The 17,664-nt window shown below is 36.2% G+C and overlaps 1 protein-coding gene across 2 annotated transcripts; it reads right to left on the reverse strand.

The window, feature by feature from the left end:
- Positions 1-1,222: 1,222 nt before the first annotated feature.
- LOC143852849 (guanosine deaminase-like) lies at positions 1,223-15,825 on the reverse strand. 2 transcript variants are annotated; one of them, XM_077362473.1, is made up of 5 exons: positions 15,624-15,825; positions 12,201-12,260; positions 11,628-11,818; positions 1,774-1,878; positions 1,223-1,631 (listed from the first exon to the last, which is right to left on the reverse strand). In XM_077362473.1, the coding sequence occupies exons 1-5, from the start codon at positions 15,637-15,639 to the stop codon at positions 1,443-1,445; spliced, it is 561 nt and encodes a 186-aa protein (XP_077218588.1). In that variant the 5' UTR covers positions 15,640-15,825; the 3' UTR covers positions 1,223-1,442. The 2 variants fall into 2 exon arrangements, with proteins under 2 accessions (XP_077218588.1, XP_077218587.1); XM_077362472.1 differs by lacking the exon at positions 15,624-15,825 and adding an exon at positions 14,915-14,991.
- Positions 15,826-17,664: the final 1,839 nt, after the last annotated feature.

Below are 17,664 nucleotides of genomic sequence, written 5' to 3' on the forward strand. Positions count from 1 at the left end.
TTTGAAAAATAATGGACAATAAGGCCTTTCATCATATAAAAACCCTTGGGTTTTCTGAGTTTTTATATGATTTAACATCAGGACAAAGCTCACAAGTTCATTTTATGGGTCTGGCTTTGTGTATTAGAGGTCATAAACATATGTGACTTGATAGTTCTAGTACACATGTGCCACAGAGAGAGAGAGAGAGAGAGAGAGAGAGAGAGAGAGAGAGAGAGAGCTGAAAATAGGGGAAAGAAAATGTGTACTCAAAATAGAGTTATTTTGGAGCCACTTCTTATCATCTTCTCACTCATGCCCTCTCAATTCTCGTCCTCTCTCATTCTCCCTACACCTCTCACGCCACTTACACTTGGTAAGCTAATATTCCTGAGAAAAAAAATTCATGCTTGTCAAACACGGCCTAATTGTAATTAATTTTTTTTTCTCTCTAAAGTCACCCATGTATAAAGGAGAGAAATTATATGGTGTAAGGGGTATAAAATCTACCGTATTGTTGTAAGCCCTTGCACCATATAAAATCTCGTATAAAGGAAGCTCTGTCGACTTTTTGTCAGGTTTATAATGTTAATCTTCATTTTCTCTTAAAGTAACCCTGTCGAAATTTTCATATCATTTTATTTAAAGAGATTTAATGGGATCCTTGTAATTCATGTAGCTGATCACCCGTAACCCAAACTTGTCCTTCATGCTACCATCATTAAGAAATTCACTTTGAAGACAACTGACTAAATCCATCAGATTTGCAATATTAGGCCACAAAGTTACGCCTAAAACAGATGAGCACAGATTTCATGCAGAAGTAGACCCACAAAAAGAACTTTGAATTTCTTTGTTTATTAAGATCTCCTTGTTACATGAGTTCAAAGTTTTTTTTTTTCCCCCCATTTCAAGGGACAAAATGACTTTAGAACCTTGCTGAAAGCTATTCAAACTCCTCGTTCAGTGTTTCAGTTTTCTTTTTATCAAGGTTTTCTAACTCCTAATCAAATAAGGGAAGGCAAAGAATATGAAACAAGAAAAGAGAGAGACTTGTGATGATCTACAAGATCAATGGTCTTGATTGCGCATACATGTATGACCCAAAACTTGGCTTTACAGTCAAAAAGCGACTTTCTGCATAGTCGATTTTCGGATGGGTTTCGCACTTAAAAGATTAACCTTAGGTTCCTTCTGAAACCTTCTCATTGAAGGTAAAATTCCAACGAGTAACAAATCAATCGCAACAAAAGTCAGAGCTATTGATAAGCATGATATCCACCTTCCCACTAGAAACTAATGCATGGGTTTTCACTTTACAAAGAAATGCAAAGGTTAGAATAAAAACAACACGAGAGAAGGAAACAATGTATTGAAAATAAAGGAATATGGTAATAGGTACCATAAATGGGAGTCCTTCAAGTCAATCCAAGGAAATATCAATACATCTATCCATGGAGAGATCAATACATTTGAAACTTCTCCTTGGTCTTCTCAAAGACTTGTTCAGCAATGATGGCACCATTACCATCAGCTCTTTTTATCTCCAAATGGGCCTTTTGGTAGAACCCAGTACCCCTTAATGCATCAGCAATAAAATCATCAAACCCAATAGCTATTGCAGCCTCTGCCTTGGCTCCGTATACCAACCTCTGCAACATAAGAGTAGAATATGCAACACCCAGTTACAAAATCACCCCAAAATGATTGGAAAAAAATGTAAATAGTGATGACAAGATTTCTTTTTCTTTGATCAGATGTGAGAAGAGAAAATGAGAAGGGATAGAGTGTTACCTTAATTCGAGAAAGATGAATGGCGCCAAAACACATCGGACAGGGTTCACAGGATGCATATATTTCGCAATCAGAAAGCTCGATTTGATTGAGTTTTTTACATGCCTAAACAAGGAGATGTATTAGGTGATGTTCAAAATCCATAAGGATGACAAGTACTATCATAAAAAGATAAAGGCACTTGTACAAGTACTGTTATTAAAACATAAAGGCATTTTTACAAATGAACTGATGTATTAGGTCATGTTCAAAATCCATAAGGATGACCAGTACTATCATTAAAAGATATAGGCACTTGTACAAGTATTGTTATTAAAACATAAAGGCATTTTTACAAATGAACTGATGTGTTAGATATGAACAACATTCACAGGTAATGTGAAAACATTTCAACAAATACTCTGATCAACAAACTTGCCAGAAGAAACTAAAACATATCACACGTGCCACATAACTTGCCACAACAAACTAACAGATTTTAAACATGTCACAGAACTTGCCACAAGAAACTAACAAATTTCAAACACATCACACATGCCATAAGAAATTAGCATACTTCAAATATGTCACATTCCGCACAAGATGTAGGGTATCTTTGGTTACCGACCGATCAGGGTAAGACCTCATCAATGATGAGGTAGCATAGATTTTTGGAGACACCTAAGATCACCATATGCCTGTGTACTAAGAAAGGAAATTAAGGATCAGCCACTCAATTGTAGGGTGTGGCAGAGCATCACTCATGTAGAATAGTAGATATGATATCTACACTTAACATTGTTTTGTATATATTCCTATACATTACCATTAAAAAAAAGATCCCTAGACATTTATGATAACCATTCTAGCAATAACTCTGCTTTCGCCTACCATTCACTGAAATATAAGGATAAGAAACAGTGGCTGCTATTTTGGTGCACATTGCCAAGTGGCCCAAGTCTGTATGATTCGATTGCGCGCTCTATTTGATTTTGAAAATAGCCAGGAAAAAAACCAAGTAATACATGTGCCCAGGAAATATCATTTTGCACTTCCGCCTAAGGTTCGAAATATTAGTCTCAGTCAGTGTATCCTTCAGAGGCCAAAATGATAAGTATTGTCTGTATCAAGATATGCTAATCTGAGTGATGAGGATTCTCGTGGTCCCAAAAAAGATAGATATGCAAACTTTCGACCATGCTCTTGCTTTTACTTTTATTTTTAATGACTTTTGACATGTTTTCTTCCACCAAAAACCATGATTTGATTATTTTAAAAAGATCTATTAGATATGTTCTTTGAATGCAAGAGTATCAGCCGCACGTCTGCTTGCTTCTCTCAAACTTTGTTTTTTGTTACTACTTGAATTAAAAGTGTCGAAGCAATTATTTAACTAAAGAAGTATCAAATAAACAATCAAGATATCTAAAACACTAACATAACTGAAGTACTAACATGTCTCATAGTTAAAAAAAGTCATAAAATTAGTAAATAAACAAGAACAACCCTACGTGCATAGATCTACATCAAATATTCTAAAATATCGAATATAAAAGAGATTTATTACTAAAAAGTTTTTTTTTTTTTTAAATAAAGAATGACAAAATGCAAAAATAAAAGTACCAAGATTCGATAAAGAAAAACATAAATAAAGACCGATATATGAATGGATTATGCTAATAACATGTGCAACTATAGGTATATACATGGATTATGCTCATAACATGTAGGTCTTTAGCGTATGTTAAATAACATGAAAAAAAATACAAAATAAAAATAAAATAAAGAAAAAACCAAAAGCATGCATAGCTTGATAGATCTAGCCTATAGATGTATAAAACAATTCAAATTATACATGATACATAAAAATCTATCATTAAAAGATGAAATATAACAAAAAATTGAAAAATAAAAGAAGAGAGAAAACTAAAAATCCAAATAAATAACACCCAAACAGAGAAAACAATTCATTGCATGTTTTGAGGTATAAAAACTAATAAATAGTGAGGAAAGTTCTTAGGGCCGGGATGGTATTGGGGGAGTCCTTAGGGATGAGGAAAGAGGGGTAAGAAGGGCTTTTGCAGGTCCAATTGGAGTTGCCGATTCTAGTGAGGCGGTGGTTCGCGCGATTCATCAAGGAATTAAATTATTAGTAAGGGAAGATCTTAACCGAGTGGTGGTGGAAAGCGATTCCCTTAATGTGATTCATCGGTTATCCGGCTCTCATATTTTCCATTGGCGCTTTGCAAACTTCTTTAACAAAATAAAGGACATTGTGGGCAACTCTAGCCAACGGAGAAGCGGAGAAGTTACCTAGGAGAGGAGTTCTATTGGAGTCTACGGAGCAATATGATTTTCTTCCTCCTTGAGTTTTGTTTTGTGCTTTCTCTGTTTGTTTGTATATAGCCTTTTGCTTTTCTCCTTGTATTTCTTGACCATCTCGGTCCTTTTAATGAAATTTTTTACCATTAAAAAAAAAACTAATAAATGAAGGAAAGAGGGAAGAAATAGGGATTATACCTTGAATGAAAAAATCTCAAAATTTTGTGAATCCTACTTTGGTTTGGAGGTTCACTCTTCATTTTATTTTTTTTGAATGGCACAGTTCACTCTTTAAATTTTATTTTTTTTTAGATTATGTTGATTTAGGTCTATAGAAACTTAAATCAAGAAAACCCATTTAAAAAATTTATTTTAAAAAAAATTGAAATTCAGGGTATTCACACGATACAGACCCCATATCGGACCCAAATTACTTGTATGGGCCTCGCATCAGGCATATCAAGGGATCCATATTGTATCGGACCCTGTCGATGCAGATACATATCCGTTGATACACATCCGTATCAGTCAATATTTTGAACCATACTAACACCATAGCCCTGTTTCTTGCCAACAGACTGACATGGTTAATAGAGCAATTGGGATTCTTCGATATTGAGGTTTAGTTATTACTGACAGCAACAAAATAAGCATTTATCCATCACGGAGAGATAAGTAATTAGCTGTAAATCTTTTGTGAATTATTTTATAGACTATTTATATTTAAATATCTTAAGTTTGTTTGCAATAGAATTTTACAAGATAAGTGGATTTGAATGTACTAGTCATAAGGGATTTTACTTCACTCATTCGCTGTGGTCATGCAGTGGAACAGATGCGTAGTTCCCTCGGTAGAGAGAGCATGCAACCCTAAAAGTCATACACCTAAAATTGTATGAAACAAAACTGGTATTTATGATTGAAAAGAGGCAAACTTGAAAATAAATGCATTTGATAGTATTTAATGGAAAAACTGCAATTGTGAAATCATACTAACAGAAATACTACACAGAATATGGTTTTATAAGAATTCAGTTCAGAGAAAAGCATATTAATAGACACTATGAGGCATAGAACTGTAACTATGAAATTATTTTACTCAATATCCGGGAAAGTATGGAGGTTTTGCAAGGTATGGGATTTTAGTCGATCACCAGTGTGCCTACCACTAATCAGGATGAGAACATCTTCTAATATACATTTTGAGGGAAGACCTTAGTTTACACTTCTTACCTACTCTAAATTATTTGCCACTATGAACACCAAAAGCTTGCCACTCCTCTACATGATTTGTCACTTCTCTCCATGATTTTACCTAAGAGTCTCTAGTAGAGGAACTGAGGGATGTAATGCTGATCCATTACCCTTTACCTAGTACAATGTGCAACGCCCTCACTCAGAGCTGGTTTGTAATTAACTGAGCATTTGGTCTAATGATGCCGAGATAAATCTTGGTCGGTCTCTTGGTTAACAGTTTGTTGAACCAAACTTCCATACCTCAGCCTTACAAGAATAAGAAACAATGTCCAAAAAAAGACAACAGGGCAGTAAGGACAAAGGCCCTTGTGCAACAAACCTCTCAACACATCAATTAGCTCAAGAAGCAACTATGGCATATACTTGCTCATGAACTTCACATAATTAAGAGAATCTGAAAGATTAAATTATTTGGACAAAAAATGGGAGACCAAAAGGGGAAAAAGTTCTGCCTAGTCCCTAGATCACATTCAAACTATCCCCATGAATCCAAAATAGAGTTGTTAATATGTGAACAGAAACCATTTTCCAAAAAAAAAAATCTGTCAACAGAAACCCTCCCAAAGTGATGCTAAGGTCAATAAAGAGTTTGTGTCCAGCTCAATAGATCATATTTGAAGATTCTTCTTCGATGAATGAGAGTCGATGTTTGAGCTACAAGCAGCTTGAAGACCCTTGTCACTTAGATCTTCAATTGTACCCTTCTAAGACGTAAGATGTGAACGGGGTGCATAAAGAGTGAATAGTATAAAAAAGTAGGTAACTCTTTTTTTTTTTGGCAGTAGATAACTCATTTTTTATTTTTCAAAAAAAAAAGTATAAAATTTCTTCCCTATAATCCCTTCAAGCAATGGCGTCGAAGTATGGGATGAGTCACAATGGAGTTAATCCGTTCTAGGCAGTGACTACTGCTCCATTTTATTTTGGAAGAAACTTTGGGCTCCAATATGAGCTGACGGGATCTAATTTTCTTTTGTTTTTTCATAGAGCTATACTCATCAGGAAGATGTAGTTCGCAAGAGAATAAGTGTTCCAGCAAAACGAACTGAAATGTCTAGCATATCGGCTGCAAGAAGATTGAAAAACTTAGATCTTTCCAAATTAAGAGGTTACATAGCATCTAGTAGTGGTGCAAGGACGTTGGGGAATAAATATAAAAGTTGTCAAGAAGGGGCTTAGAATGGTTGGCATTTGTTTTAAATGGTACTTCGAATGGTTAACATAAGCTTAAATTTTACCAATCTCTAACATAAGGTGAAATTTTATTCTTTTATTTTGTAAAGGATACAATAACTATTTAAGGAGAGTTCTCAAACCGGGAAAGTATCTTTTTGAGAAAACTTTTATGCGAGTTAAGGTTTCGGGGTTTAGGTGTATGGAGGTTTGCATACGTGAGGGCTGTCGGTGCACACTTATTTTTGAGCGATGGTTATATTAATGAACAGACTGATGACTGAGGTGGTCAAGAGGCAAAGCACAATCCAACCAAAGTCAACCAAAATGCAACACTAAAATATACAACTCAAAAGCCCCCCAAAACACTCCCCTGAAGGCCCCTCGAGTGGCCGAAAATCAAACATCTAGACTAGAGTCTCTCTCTACTGACCCCTCCCTCTGCTAGCGAATCTGCCTCTGAGTTTGCCGAACGGAACACATGTCTGATTTATGTGTTCGTACCTTCCAGCGTGTCCTTAATCTCCTCAATGACATCTGAAACATCAATAAGGAAACGAAGCCCCCTCCCTCACCCACTTGACCACGTTGAGGGAGTCTCCCTCTATAATCCTCTTCAATAGTTTGATTCTTGTCCAATGGGCCCGAGAAGGCCCAAATCACACCACTACGCATTTCTAAGCAGCCACCAACCCCAACAGGATCCGGGTTACCTAACCTCGAGCCAACAAAGTTCTTTTTGCCACTTGGGAGGTAGGGATTTGGTGTATGGAGTTATCCAATGCAAGGTTTTGGGCTTGAAGAATTATGTAAGAGAGAAATAGGGTTTTGGAAAGAGTTTCTTTGAATTTAATATTTTTTAGAGTGACTCACAAATGAAGTAGAAGATGGACCGGAAGTCAGGTTCTCGTGTTGCCAAAAGGCATTTGAGGTTGAGTGTGATGAGTTGTATATGGGCATTAGAGAAATCCTGAGTCAGGAGGGATGCCTAATTACTTTAGCTTGAAGTTGAATGACGTGTGCGCTTGATATTCAACATTATGGAAGAAGATTCAACACCTAAATTATGGGAGAAGCAGATGAAGGATAAATACCAAGGACATCACACTGATGAAATACATAGGGCATCACATCTCAAGGGCTGATCAAGGTATCACACCAAGATCGAAGAGGACATCACATCCATAGTAGCACGAGGGAAAGAAGTTTTTCTTATTCATTCATATCATCATAACATCTCGATGGCCCTGGGGCCTTTATAGTATAGATATAACTTCACCCTTGTGATTTTAGATACTTCTTGTTTACGACTTGGACTTAACACTTGTGGGTCCTCTTGACTAAAACCCCAAACTCTAGAGAGTTGCCCCTTCAAAACCTGTCAAAAAGCGGATTCCCCTCTCAACCTATGAAAGTAAGGCCTCCCTACATAATTCACTTAAGTGGGGCCCTCTCTTTGTTACAAAATTCACTTAAGTGGTTTAAGAAAAAAAAAGACTGGAAGACCTCCCTAACAACTAAAATGACACATTTATAAATCTGACTAAAATAAAAGACACTTTAGTATTAACTATGGGCCCCATCATCCTGTTTAACTCATTTTTTATCTTCATGAAGGGTGGTTCCCATCACATATATAGAACATTTGTGAATAGATAAGGAAGTGCTCCTGGAAATACGTATAAAATGATATATAAACCTTCTTTTTTTTTTTTTGAAATGGCAAGATGATCTCATTAAAGAAGAAAGCGGACCGAGATGGACCACCCCGAAATTACAGATGATAGAATAATAAAACAAAAACAAGAAAACACTCAAGGAGGAAGGAAATCGAACCCCGTAATTACAGAGGACAAAATGCTAGATAAACCTATAAGGAACACTCCAAAAGCATACATGAAGCACTTCTAATCCTTATAGAAAATTCCTCCAAAAATAAGAAAAAAGACACTGATGCATGCACTAATATGCACAATTTATGTAGGCTGTTTATTTATTTTATTTTCGAACAGGTTTTTGTTAATTTTTTATTTAATTACCATATATTCTTTTATTTCCTTTCAAATAGATATCTCCAGGAGTTTTTTTGTGCAAATTTGTGTGCTAGTGCAATGTTTCTCATACTTTTCCTATGTATTTCAGAAACATATCCGATATTTTGCAAATTATTGGAATGTTTCTCATGTGTTTCCCATATGTTTCTCATACGCGTCCCACACGTTTCCCATACATTTCACACACATTTTTTAAAACATTTCCCCAAATTTCTTTCTACGTTTTTGCTTTTGTTTCCGGAACGCATTTCCAAACCTCCTAGGCATTTCCAGAACTATGATTCGATTGGCATAATCATAGGCATGAATTATTAGTTTCAATAATAATTCCAAAGGTTTCTCAATAATAATTGATTCAAATATCCAGAAATCTATTCAATTACCTCTCTATTATGAGCGGAAGCTACTAAAACTCTAAATAAGTCTATCACATTGAAATACATACATGGTAAATGTAAAGCCATAAAGGTAGGTGAAGTTGGATCTGTTCATGATGAGGTTTGATTCGTTTTTTGTCCTTTTCTTCATACTGTTGGTGATTTTACAAAGTATGAGCTCCGGATCTAGAATATGGAACTGCTGTTCTCTGTTGAGAATGTTCACTAATTCTACTTCATCCCTTGGTCCTATGAAAGCAACTGAAATTCTGATTTACTCTAACAACTGATACATTTACACCCTAATATAGAATATAAATGAGGAATGCATCCTTCACCAGCCTATCGTATAAACAAACAAGAAACAATAACCAGCATGTCAACACATTTCTTTTGCTTTTACAAATAATAAACCCAAGAAAAATCTCTAATAAATAGTCGACTTGGTGAGGAAGTAAATATATATTATACCCCCAAATATTTGATTCTAGACACCTAAGAGGGCATATAAAGCCCACATACAACCTTATCCCTGGTCTATGAAGGAGAAGTCGCAACACTGATGAAGAACACTTGCACAAGTTTGCTGATCACGAACAATATGGAAGTTTTCTCCATTCCTCCTCCAAAGAAGGTAGGCTCAAAGACTAATCGTAGGATGTTTTACACCCACATTGCAAACGATTAGCCTTACATAATGTCTCCATCCTTTCTTGTTTCCTCCCGCGTGGTCCAAGCTCTGCACTGGTATTTAGCCTAGACAAAAAGGACAACCATTACTGCATGTTAAGGGTGCAACTCGGGTCGGGTTCAACCCGAATTTGGGTTGGGTCGGGTTAAGCTTTTTCGCAAATCGGGTCGGGTTGGGTTGGGAAAAATCAACCCGAATTGGAAATCGGGTTGGGTCGGGTTGGGGTGTCGGACAACCCGACCCGACCCGAAACCAGAATTTGGGTTCCATCTGAAAAAGTTATGTATGTGTTTTTCTGAGAAATTATATGATGGGTGGCCGTGAAAACACGTGAAGTCTGGAAAGTATGGTACGACCCACTCCATATGATGATCCAAACCGTCCATCTGTTAGGCCAGAGCTTAAATAGGTTGTGCCCCAAAAATCATTTCCATAGGATGATCCTAGCCCTCCGATCTGGATATGTACTGCCCCAAAAATCATTTATGGAATCTTCTACAGATCGGAGGGTTAGGATCATCCTATGGAAATGATTTTTGGGGCACAACCTATTTAAGTTCTGACCTAATAGATGGACGGTTTAGATCATCATATGGAGTGGGCCGTACCATACTTTCCACACTTCACGTGTTTTCACAGCCACCCATCATATAAATTCTCATGTTTTTCTTTGTCAACATTGAAGTAGTCTCCACAGTGCACAATGGACAGTTTGGATAATCCTATGGTGCGGGCCATACCGTACTTTAATAAAGTGAGGAGTGTGATCATCAAAATATAGTAATGTGGATAGCATTTCCCTTTTCAAATCGGGTCAACCCGACCCGACCCGAATTGGAAATCGGGTTGGGTCGGGTCGGGTCGGGTTGAGGAAATTGCAAATCGGGTTGGATCGGGTTGAACCCAGCCGGGTTGGAAATCGGGTTGGGTTGGGTTGGAAAAAAGGGTTCCTCGGGTTGGCCTCAACCCGACCCGAGTTGCACCCCTACTGCATGTACACTTGTTGGACAACACATTTGAAGTCTGTCAAAGATATCCAGAGGAAGCCACTTGTTTATGGGTACAAATATCTTGAAAAGGCGAAGTCCCCGTTAGATGTTTCTTAAAAAAATGAAGTCCCTGTTTTTTCTGGTAGGTGGGTCCCTGTTAGATGTTTGTCTATAAAGGACTAACATAAAGGTGTCATTTTTGTATGTCTTTTCTCTCAATCTGCCACCCAAGCCATCTTATTCACCACTAGGTTGGTCATCACTGTTATTTAAATTGGTCTGACTGAGTATACTGGAGACAAGAAAACGACTTTATGCTCAACAAATTGGATTATACTGCTTGGTTTTTCTGAGATCAAGTTAAGCTGCGATATATGCTTCATTCTAGGGCAATATTCAGCTTCAAGCTATTGTGGTGTTTCTGGTGCAACTTCAAAAGATGTAAATTCGTTGGGACTAGGATAGAACTTGTGGATCTTGAAAGTTCTTGAAGATATTTACCCATAAAAACATGTTTCATTTGGATGTTGAAGCTTAACATATCGTAGTGAAAAAAAGAGTCGTATCATCCTGCTAGAGAATAATAAATAATTATTATTCCTGATAGAGAATAATAATAAATAATTATACCATTCAAAAAATAATAATTATGAGGTTCAAATAAAGGAAGTATTACCGGAAATCCCAAAGCATGAGTGAAGATAGATGGTCAGATAATATGGAGTTACTCAATTCTAGGCTAAATAATAGGAATCAATAGAAACTAGATAGAGAAAGATCCAACAATAGATGATGATTAAAACTTAAACTGCATGCACATCAGACCTAAAGGCTGAAATGAGCAAAGGGATAAAAAGGACTTCAATTAATTAGAAGTTAATTGATTTTCGGTGGCTTGCTAGCCAAAGCTTCCACAGCCCATTCCAAATACCAAATTGTATACCAATAAACAAAGAAAGTGCTTAGAATTTTAAAACAACAGACACATGAAAAGCTGTTTTCCGGGTCTGACCTCTCGTATTGCTGTCACTTCGGCATGAGCAGTCGGATCTGTGTTCTTCAAAACCAAGTTATGACAGCTCACAACTACTTCATCATTACGAACAACGACAGCACCAAAAGGGCCACCATCTCCACAATCAACCCCGTTGTATGCTTCTTCGACAGCCTTCGATAAGAATTTGTGATCTCTATCTTGAACAGCTGTTTCATCCATGACCAAACAATCCAAGAAAATTCATATAAATATCAACAACCATAGGTTTTATTTTCAAATAATTTTAAATAGCATTAGAATTATCAAAGAGGGATCCAATAATATACAAAACAAAGAAATTGACCAAATAAATCAGAATGCCCGTTCCCCTTTTAAACATAAATGAACATTTATTTTTTTTCAATAATTTTAAATGGTATTAGAACTATTAAAGTGGAATCCAATAATCCACAAAACAAAGAAATTGACCAAATAAACCATAATGCCCATGCGTCAATTAAACCATAACTGAACATTTCTTTTTTCAATAAAAGATACCAAACCAAGAATAAATAAGGTAAAGCGAGCTGAAAATGTGGCACATATTACCTTGTTGATGGCCAGAAAATGCAGAAGCTACAGATATGGTTCCATCCTTGGATTCCAACACTGAAAAATGAACAATTCAAAGGGAAAAAAGAAAGAAACATAAAAATCAATCAAACATAATTCAACAAAATAAAACACAGATTTTTAGCATTGCCATTAACATATAAATCTCACTGCCGTCCTACACAAAAACTGGAAAGGGGCAAAAAACAAAAAGCGGCGAGAAAGGGTGATGAAGATCAAACAAATAAAAAGAAAAATAAATCGACCGGTCCAAGAATTCTGATTCCCAACTTTACAAGCAATCATATAGCTTCCATTCACTCATTGCAATTCACATATATTCATTAAAAATATAGCATGTCAGCTTCGGATGAAGGCGGTACAAAATAAATAAACCAAAACATAGGCCACATAAGCAAACAAATATTAAAATTCCATCTCTTAACACCACATTAAAAAAACACGAGTCAAGCATAACCCTGCGTAAATGACCAATCTAAGAATCCACACTTCTAATTTCACATGAAATAGGAACAAGTCTCTTGTTGCAATTGCAATACAATATTTGAATCTTGAACCACATGAGAGCTTCCAATTTCTCTATCCAAATCAATCATATTGTGTGCTTCCTAGTTTAAACTGTGCATGTGGGCCAACCATGACCGATCTAGACCTAGTTTAAACAGTCCATTTGTGATAGGCCTCATATTACATTGATTTTCCTAAATGGGAGAATTACCAGTGTCGGACACCTCGGATTCCAATACTTCATGATTCTCTGAGACCCTTCTAGATATCTTTTATCTTCTTTTTTCTGAATACTATACCACAACTTTACAATTACCACATGTTTTGAGCTTTACCCATCAAAATAGCACGTTTCTTAAATGGAAATACAACATTATATCTACTTAACCAGTTAAACCTTCCAATATATTACTTGTTACAATATGTAAAACTAATAAAATTTGAGAATTGACTAAAATACTTTGGGAAATCCACGGCTCATTCTTTTTTAGGTTTGCATAATCCGACACTTGATACCCATACCCGTGTCGAATTCCGACACTCGATACCCCTGTCAGATTCCGACACTTGTACCCGTATTGATGAAACATTGGGCGTACAGCTTGAAGAACATTGTTTTTGAATGGCCCACGAAGAACATTATGATCAGATGATCTGATCCTAATTGTCTGATCAGATGATCTGTTGAGAAAAGGGTAAGAAATACAATCATGGACCAGTCAAGGTTTAATGGCCAAAAAGTCATTGAGCACAGGATTTGGATGGTTGGTGTTTGGACCACGGGCAATCTAACTAAAACATATGTTTTCATGTCTGATATGTGCATGTTAATATGATGTATGTGGGCAAGGTTAGAATGTAGTTGTTATGTAGTTATGCCTTTGTGTGTTTTAGGATAGTTGGAGTTAGTTGTTGATGATGTGTCTTGTAAGTGGGCAAATGGGTTGACGATGTGTTTTTTTTTTTAAAGGTAACTTTTAATAAAAGTAAAACGAAGTACAGAGAGCGGGAACAAGATGTTCCCGAAAATAAAAAGAAAGAGAAATCATAGGACAATACCCCCTAGGTGGTATGTCAGATTCGGGCAGATAAACAAATCGAATACCCGATAAATGAACCCCCTCTTTAGCTAGAATATCCGCCTCAGAATTTGCAGTCCTTCTACGATGTTGTAAGGGAGGTTGGATATCCCGCACTAGGTCCCGAATCTCGTCAATAATTGCATGTATTCACCATGGACCATCCCCTTTGTTCCTAGCCCAACCCACAACATTTGAGGATGTGTTACTGCCTTTGTTCTTGTATTTAAATAATTGGATTTCAATGGAAATGAAAAAGAAGATAATTTTACAGCAATGGAGACTTTGTTTTCAAGAGAGTCATGGTTCCTCTCGAATTGAACCATTAGGAGGTCGAGTTGCCTCGAATCAACCTCTCTCCTCTCGTTTTCTATCTTTTTCCTGTTTATTTGTATTACGGCCAATTAGGTGCGTAATAGTGTCCAAAGTGACTGACATACATACCGAAATCAACATGTTTCCATTTCCGCGGTAACCGACATGCATACCGAAACCGACATTTAAAACCTTGGTGGAGGATAGAGACGGGAAACATGAGAATATGATATATGGCGGGGATGCATTGAGTTCAAGAGTGCCTCTTGTTGCTAATGCTATCCCATACATATAAGTGGGAAAAATGAACATATAAAAAATAAGACAAAACAAATAAGGGAACACCTATATTACAAAAAAAGAGAGAAAAAAGGGCCATATGAGAATTCCCATTCCCGTTCTACAAACTACAAAATATAAGGTCCATAGAGCAATCGAACACATACACATAAAAGATGAAGAAGAGGGAAACACTTACACTCCCTGAAAAGGGAAAAAAAGAAGAAAATATCTGATCCATGTGAGAATTGTCACTCCTATTTCTTCAAACTATAAAAGTTGATAATTGGGATCTTACACATACTTGTAATGAAAAAGGAGAATGAAGATGAAAAATCCAGTAAGTCAAAATACTTAATAAAAAAAAAGATAAGAACATGACTGATCCAAGTATTCCGGCCCCTCAATTCACAAATTGTAAAAAACAATCATATAATATTAATCAACAAATGCATGCAAATGAGAAGAAATGAAGATGAGAGAGGGAGAGAGAGACACTTGTGATCATACTCCATAAATATAAAGTCACACCCATCCTGCCGTTTCCAGGACGAACTTCCACAAGCTATAAAAATAAAGCTTCTAGCAACAATTCTACAAACACCCATGAAAGAGAAGAAAAGAGAAGAAGATAATAACACCAATGAAATCCTAAAAACAAGCAGAACACTCCATGAAAAATATATTTAGACTAGACATTTATATATGAAGAAAAGACTAATTTACCATTCACAAAAAAATAAAAATAAAAAAATAAAAATAAATGAAGAACAGACTCCTTCGAGATCGCCAAGTTCATATTCCAGAAACTGATGAAGGAGGGGGAAATAATAAAAAAAGAAAAAAATAATAATGGCAGCATAATTCTGCAAAATCCACAAACTATAACAATATAAAACTTAGTTTCAATCTAACCCATACCGATAGGAAATAGAGGAGGAAAAAAAGATCTCAAAATAAAGCAAGGGCAAAACGACCAATCTGAATCCCCACTGCAAGATCTATACCATCCTAGTCATACCCATGCAAGAAAATGAAATCCCAAAAACTCAAATCAAGTAAAACATTCACCAAAAATAAATAAATAAATCAACCCATCTGAGAATTCCCACTTCAATTTCTTACAACACAAGCTCTTTAATCTAAAAAATACAAGAATCTAAGATAATGCAATCCAAAACCCAAAAAAGAAGAAGAAGGAAAAGTTCAATCGTCTTACCCTTAGCCTCTTCCATCCTGTAAAAGGAGTAGGTAAGTTTGTTCTTATTGAAATGGGTACGTTCGAATTGGGGATAGAAGGGAGGAATATAAAGATGAGAACTCAAAATGGTCCACAGAATAAAATCTTGTGAAGACAAAAAGAGGAAAGAAAAAAAAGTGAAGGGTCTAAGTTGGTTTGCTCTTCCGAAAGGTAATTCAGTGACGGGATTCTATATAAAGGGGGGAACAGCGCTTTCCCTAGAAAGGTGAGAGTTTTAGGACCTTGGATTTTGTAGGACCCACAGCAACACCAAAACTCATTCGAAAGATAGTAATCCATCGTGGTGCACCTAGACAACATTCTAGACTCTTCAAAAATCAATAATAATTTTAAGGGTGCAACTCGGATCGGGTCGACTTGGGTCGGGTTGTGGCCAACCCAACCCCAATCCGAGAAACCATTTACTCAACCCGACCTGACTGGAGAAACCATTTACCCAATCCAACCAGAGAAACCATTTACTCAACCTGACCAGACTCGAGTTTTTAAGCTTAGTAAACAAAAAAATGCTTCAAAATGTCGGGTTTAACTCGGATTGGGTTGCCAAAGCCCTCAACCCGAACTCATCCCTGTTAGAATATGTGAGATCTCACAGATAATTCTAGAAATCCTTCCTACTAAGATTAGCTTAAATTAGCAGAAATCCTACCTACTAAGATTAGCCTAATTGCTAATTTAAGCTAGCTACCTAATCTGGCTAGGTTACCCCATTCAACCCACTTGCCTGATCTAGCACCATGGTGATCCAACGGTGTGAATTCAACTAATCTGAATTCAACATAATCTCATAGTTAGATTATGTTGAATTCACACCGTTGGAGCACCATGGTGCTAGATTAGGCAATTGGGCTGAATGGGGTAACCCAGCTAGATTAGGTAGCCAGCTTAAATTAGCAATTAGGTTAATCTTAGTAGGTAGGATTTCTGCTAATTTAAGCTAATCTTAGTAGGTAGGATTTCTAGAATTATCTCTTGCTTTGGTTATGTTTATTTCTTTCCATGTTTATCTTGTATGTGCTCTATATAAGCACACATTGAGATTCATTGTAATTCATTTAGGAATAATAGAAATTCTCTAAAATTCTTCAATCCCATGAAAAAACTCAACCCAAACCTAAACCTTATCTGACTCTTTTCGGGTTGAACCCGACCCGAGTTGCACCCCTATAAAATCTACCACATGCTTGGAAAATACTAAAAATGTCTGCAGCGAAATTTTTCATAGTTTGGCAACTGAGGAAATTTTTTCCTGAAAAAATAATTTCAGAAGTTTTGCAGTTCCTTCTTCTAAAAAGTTTTTAGACTATGTTTAGATGGTCTTGTTAAAAAATGTCATGTAACTTTGTTCCCAGCATCCAACAACCACTTACCTAAATATAAAATTTTATCTTACTAACAAGATCACTGCTTGGACCTAGGGAAAATTTTTCTTGGAAAATATAATTTTTACATTAAAAATAACCCTTTAAAATAGAGATTCCAAGTAAGCTAATGAAAATTTCCCTATTTTCTAGAAAAACAATTTGGGCGATAATACTAGCAAAAGAGGGATGAGCCGTTACACTTTAGAGAAAGAAGTTAATGATTGGGGATGTTAAGAATTCTCGAAGTGAAGGAGACAAGTGATTTTATTAGGAAAACACTTATAAAATGGGATCCGTTGAGAAAGATAAAGACAATGGTGAAAATGACCTTTGATTTGATCATTTCCACTTGATTTTATGCATTTTGTAGGGATGAGAGAGAGAGAGAATTAGATTTTATAATTGTATATAGGGATTCGCTAGGGATTTTATTTGATGTGTATTAAGAGAGATTAGAGAGATAAATTTCTTTAGGATTTAACGAGCACATTTCCACCTGCAAACGGTCTAGAAACCAAGAATGATGCTGATTTTTAATCAGTATGCGGCTAATAATAAGTTTTGGACTTAGAATCATCTCAAAATCCAAAACGAACGGGTACAATGTAACTTTTAGGCCTTGTTTGTTTAAGATT

This window comes from Tasmannia lanceolata, unplaced genomic scaffold (assembly GCF_043159265.1).
Source record: "Tasmannia lanceolata isolate RefF3 unplaced genomic scaffold, GAP_Taslan_0.1 ptg000019l, whole genome shotgun sequence".
NCBI classification, from domain to species: Eukaryota; Viridiplantae; Streptophyta; class Magnoliopsida; order Canellales; family Winteraceae; genus Tasmannia; species Tasmannia lanceolata.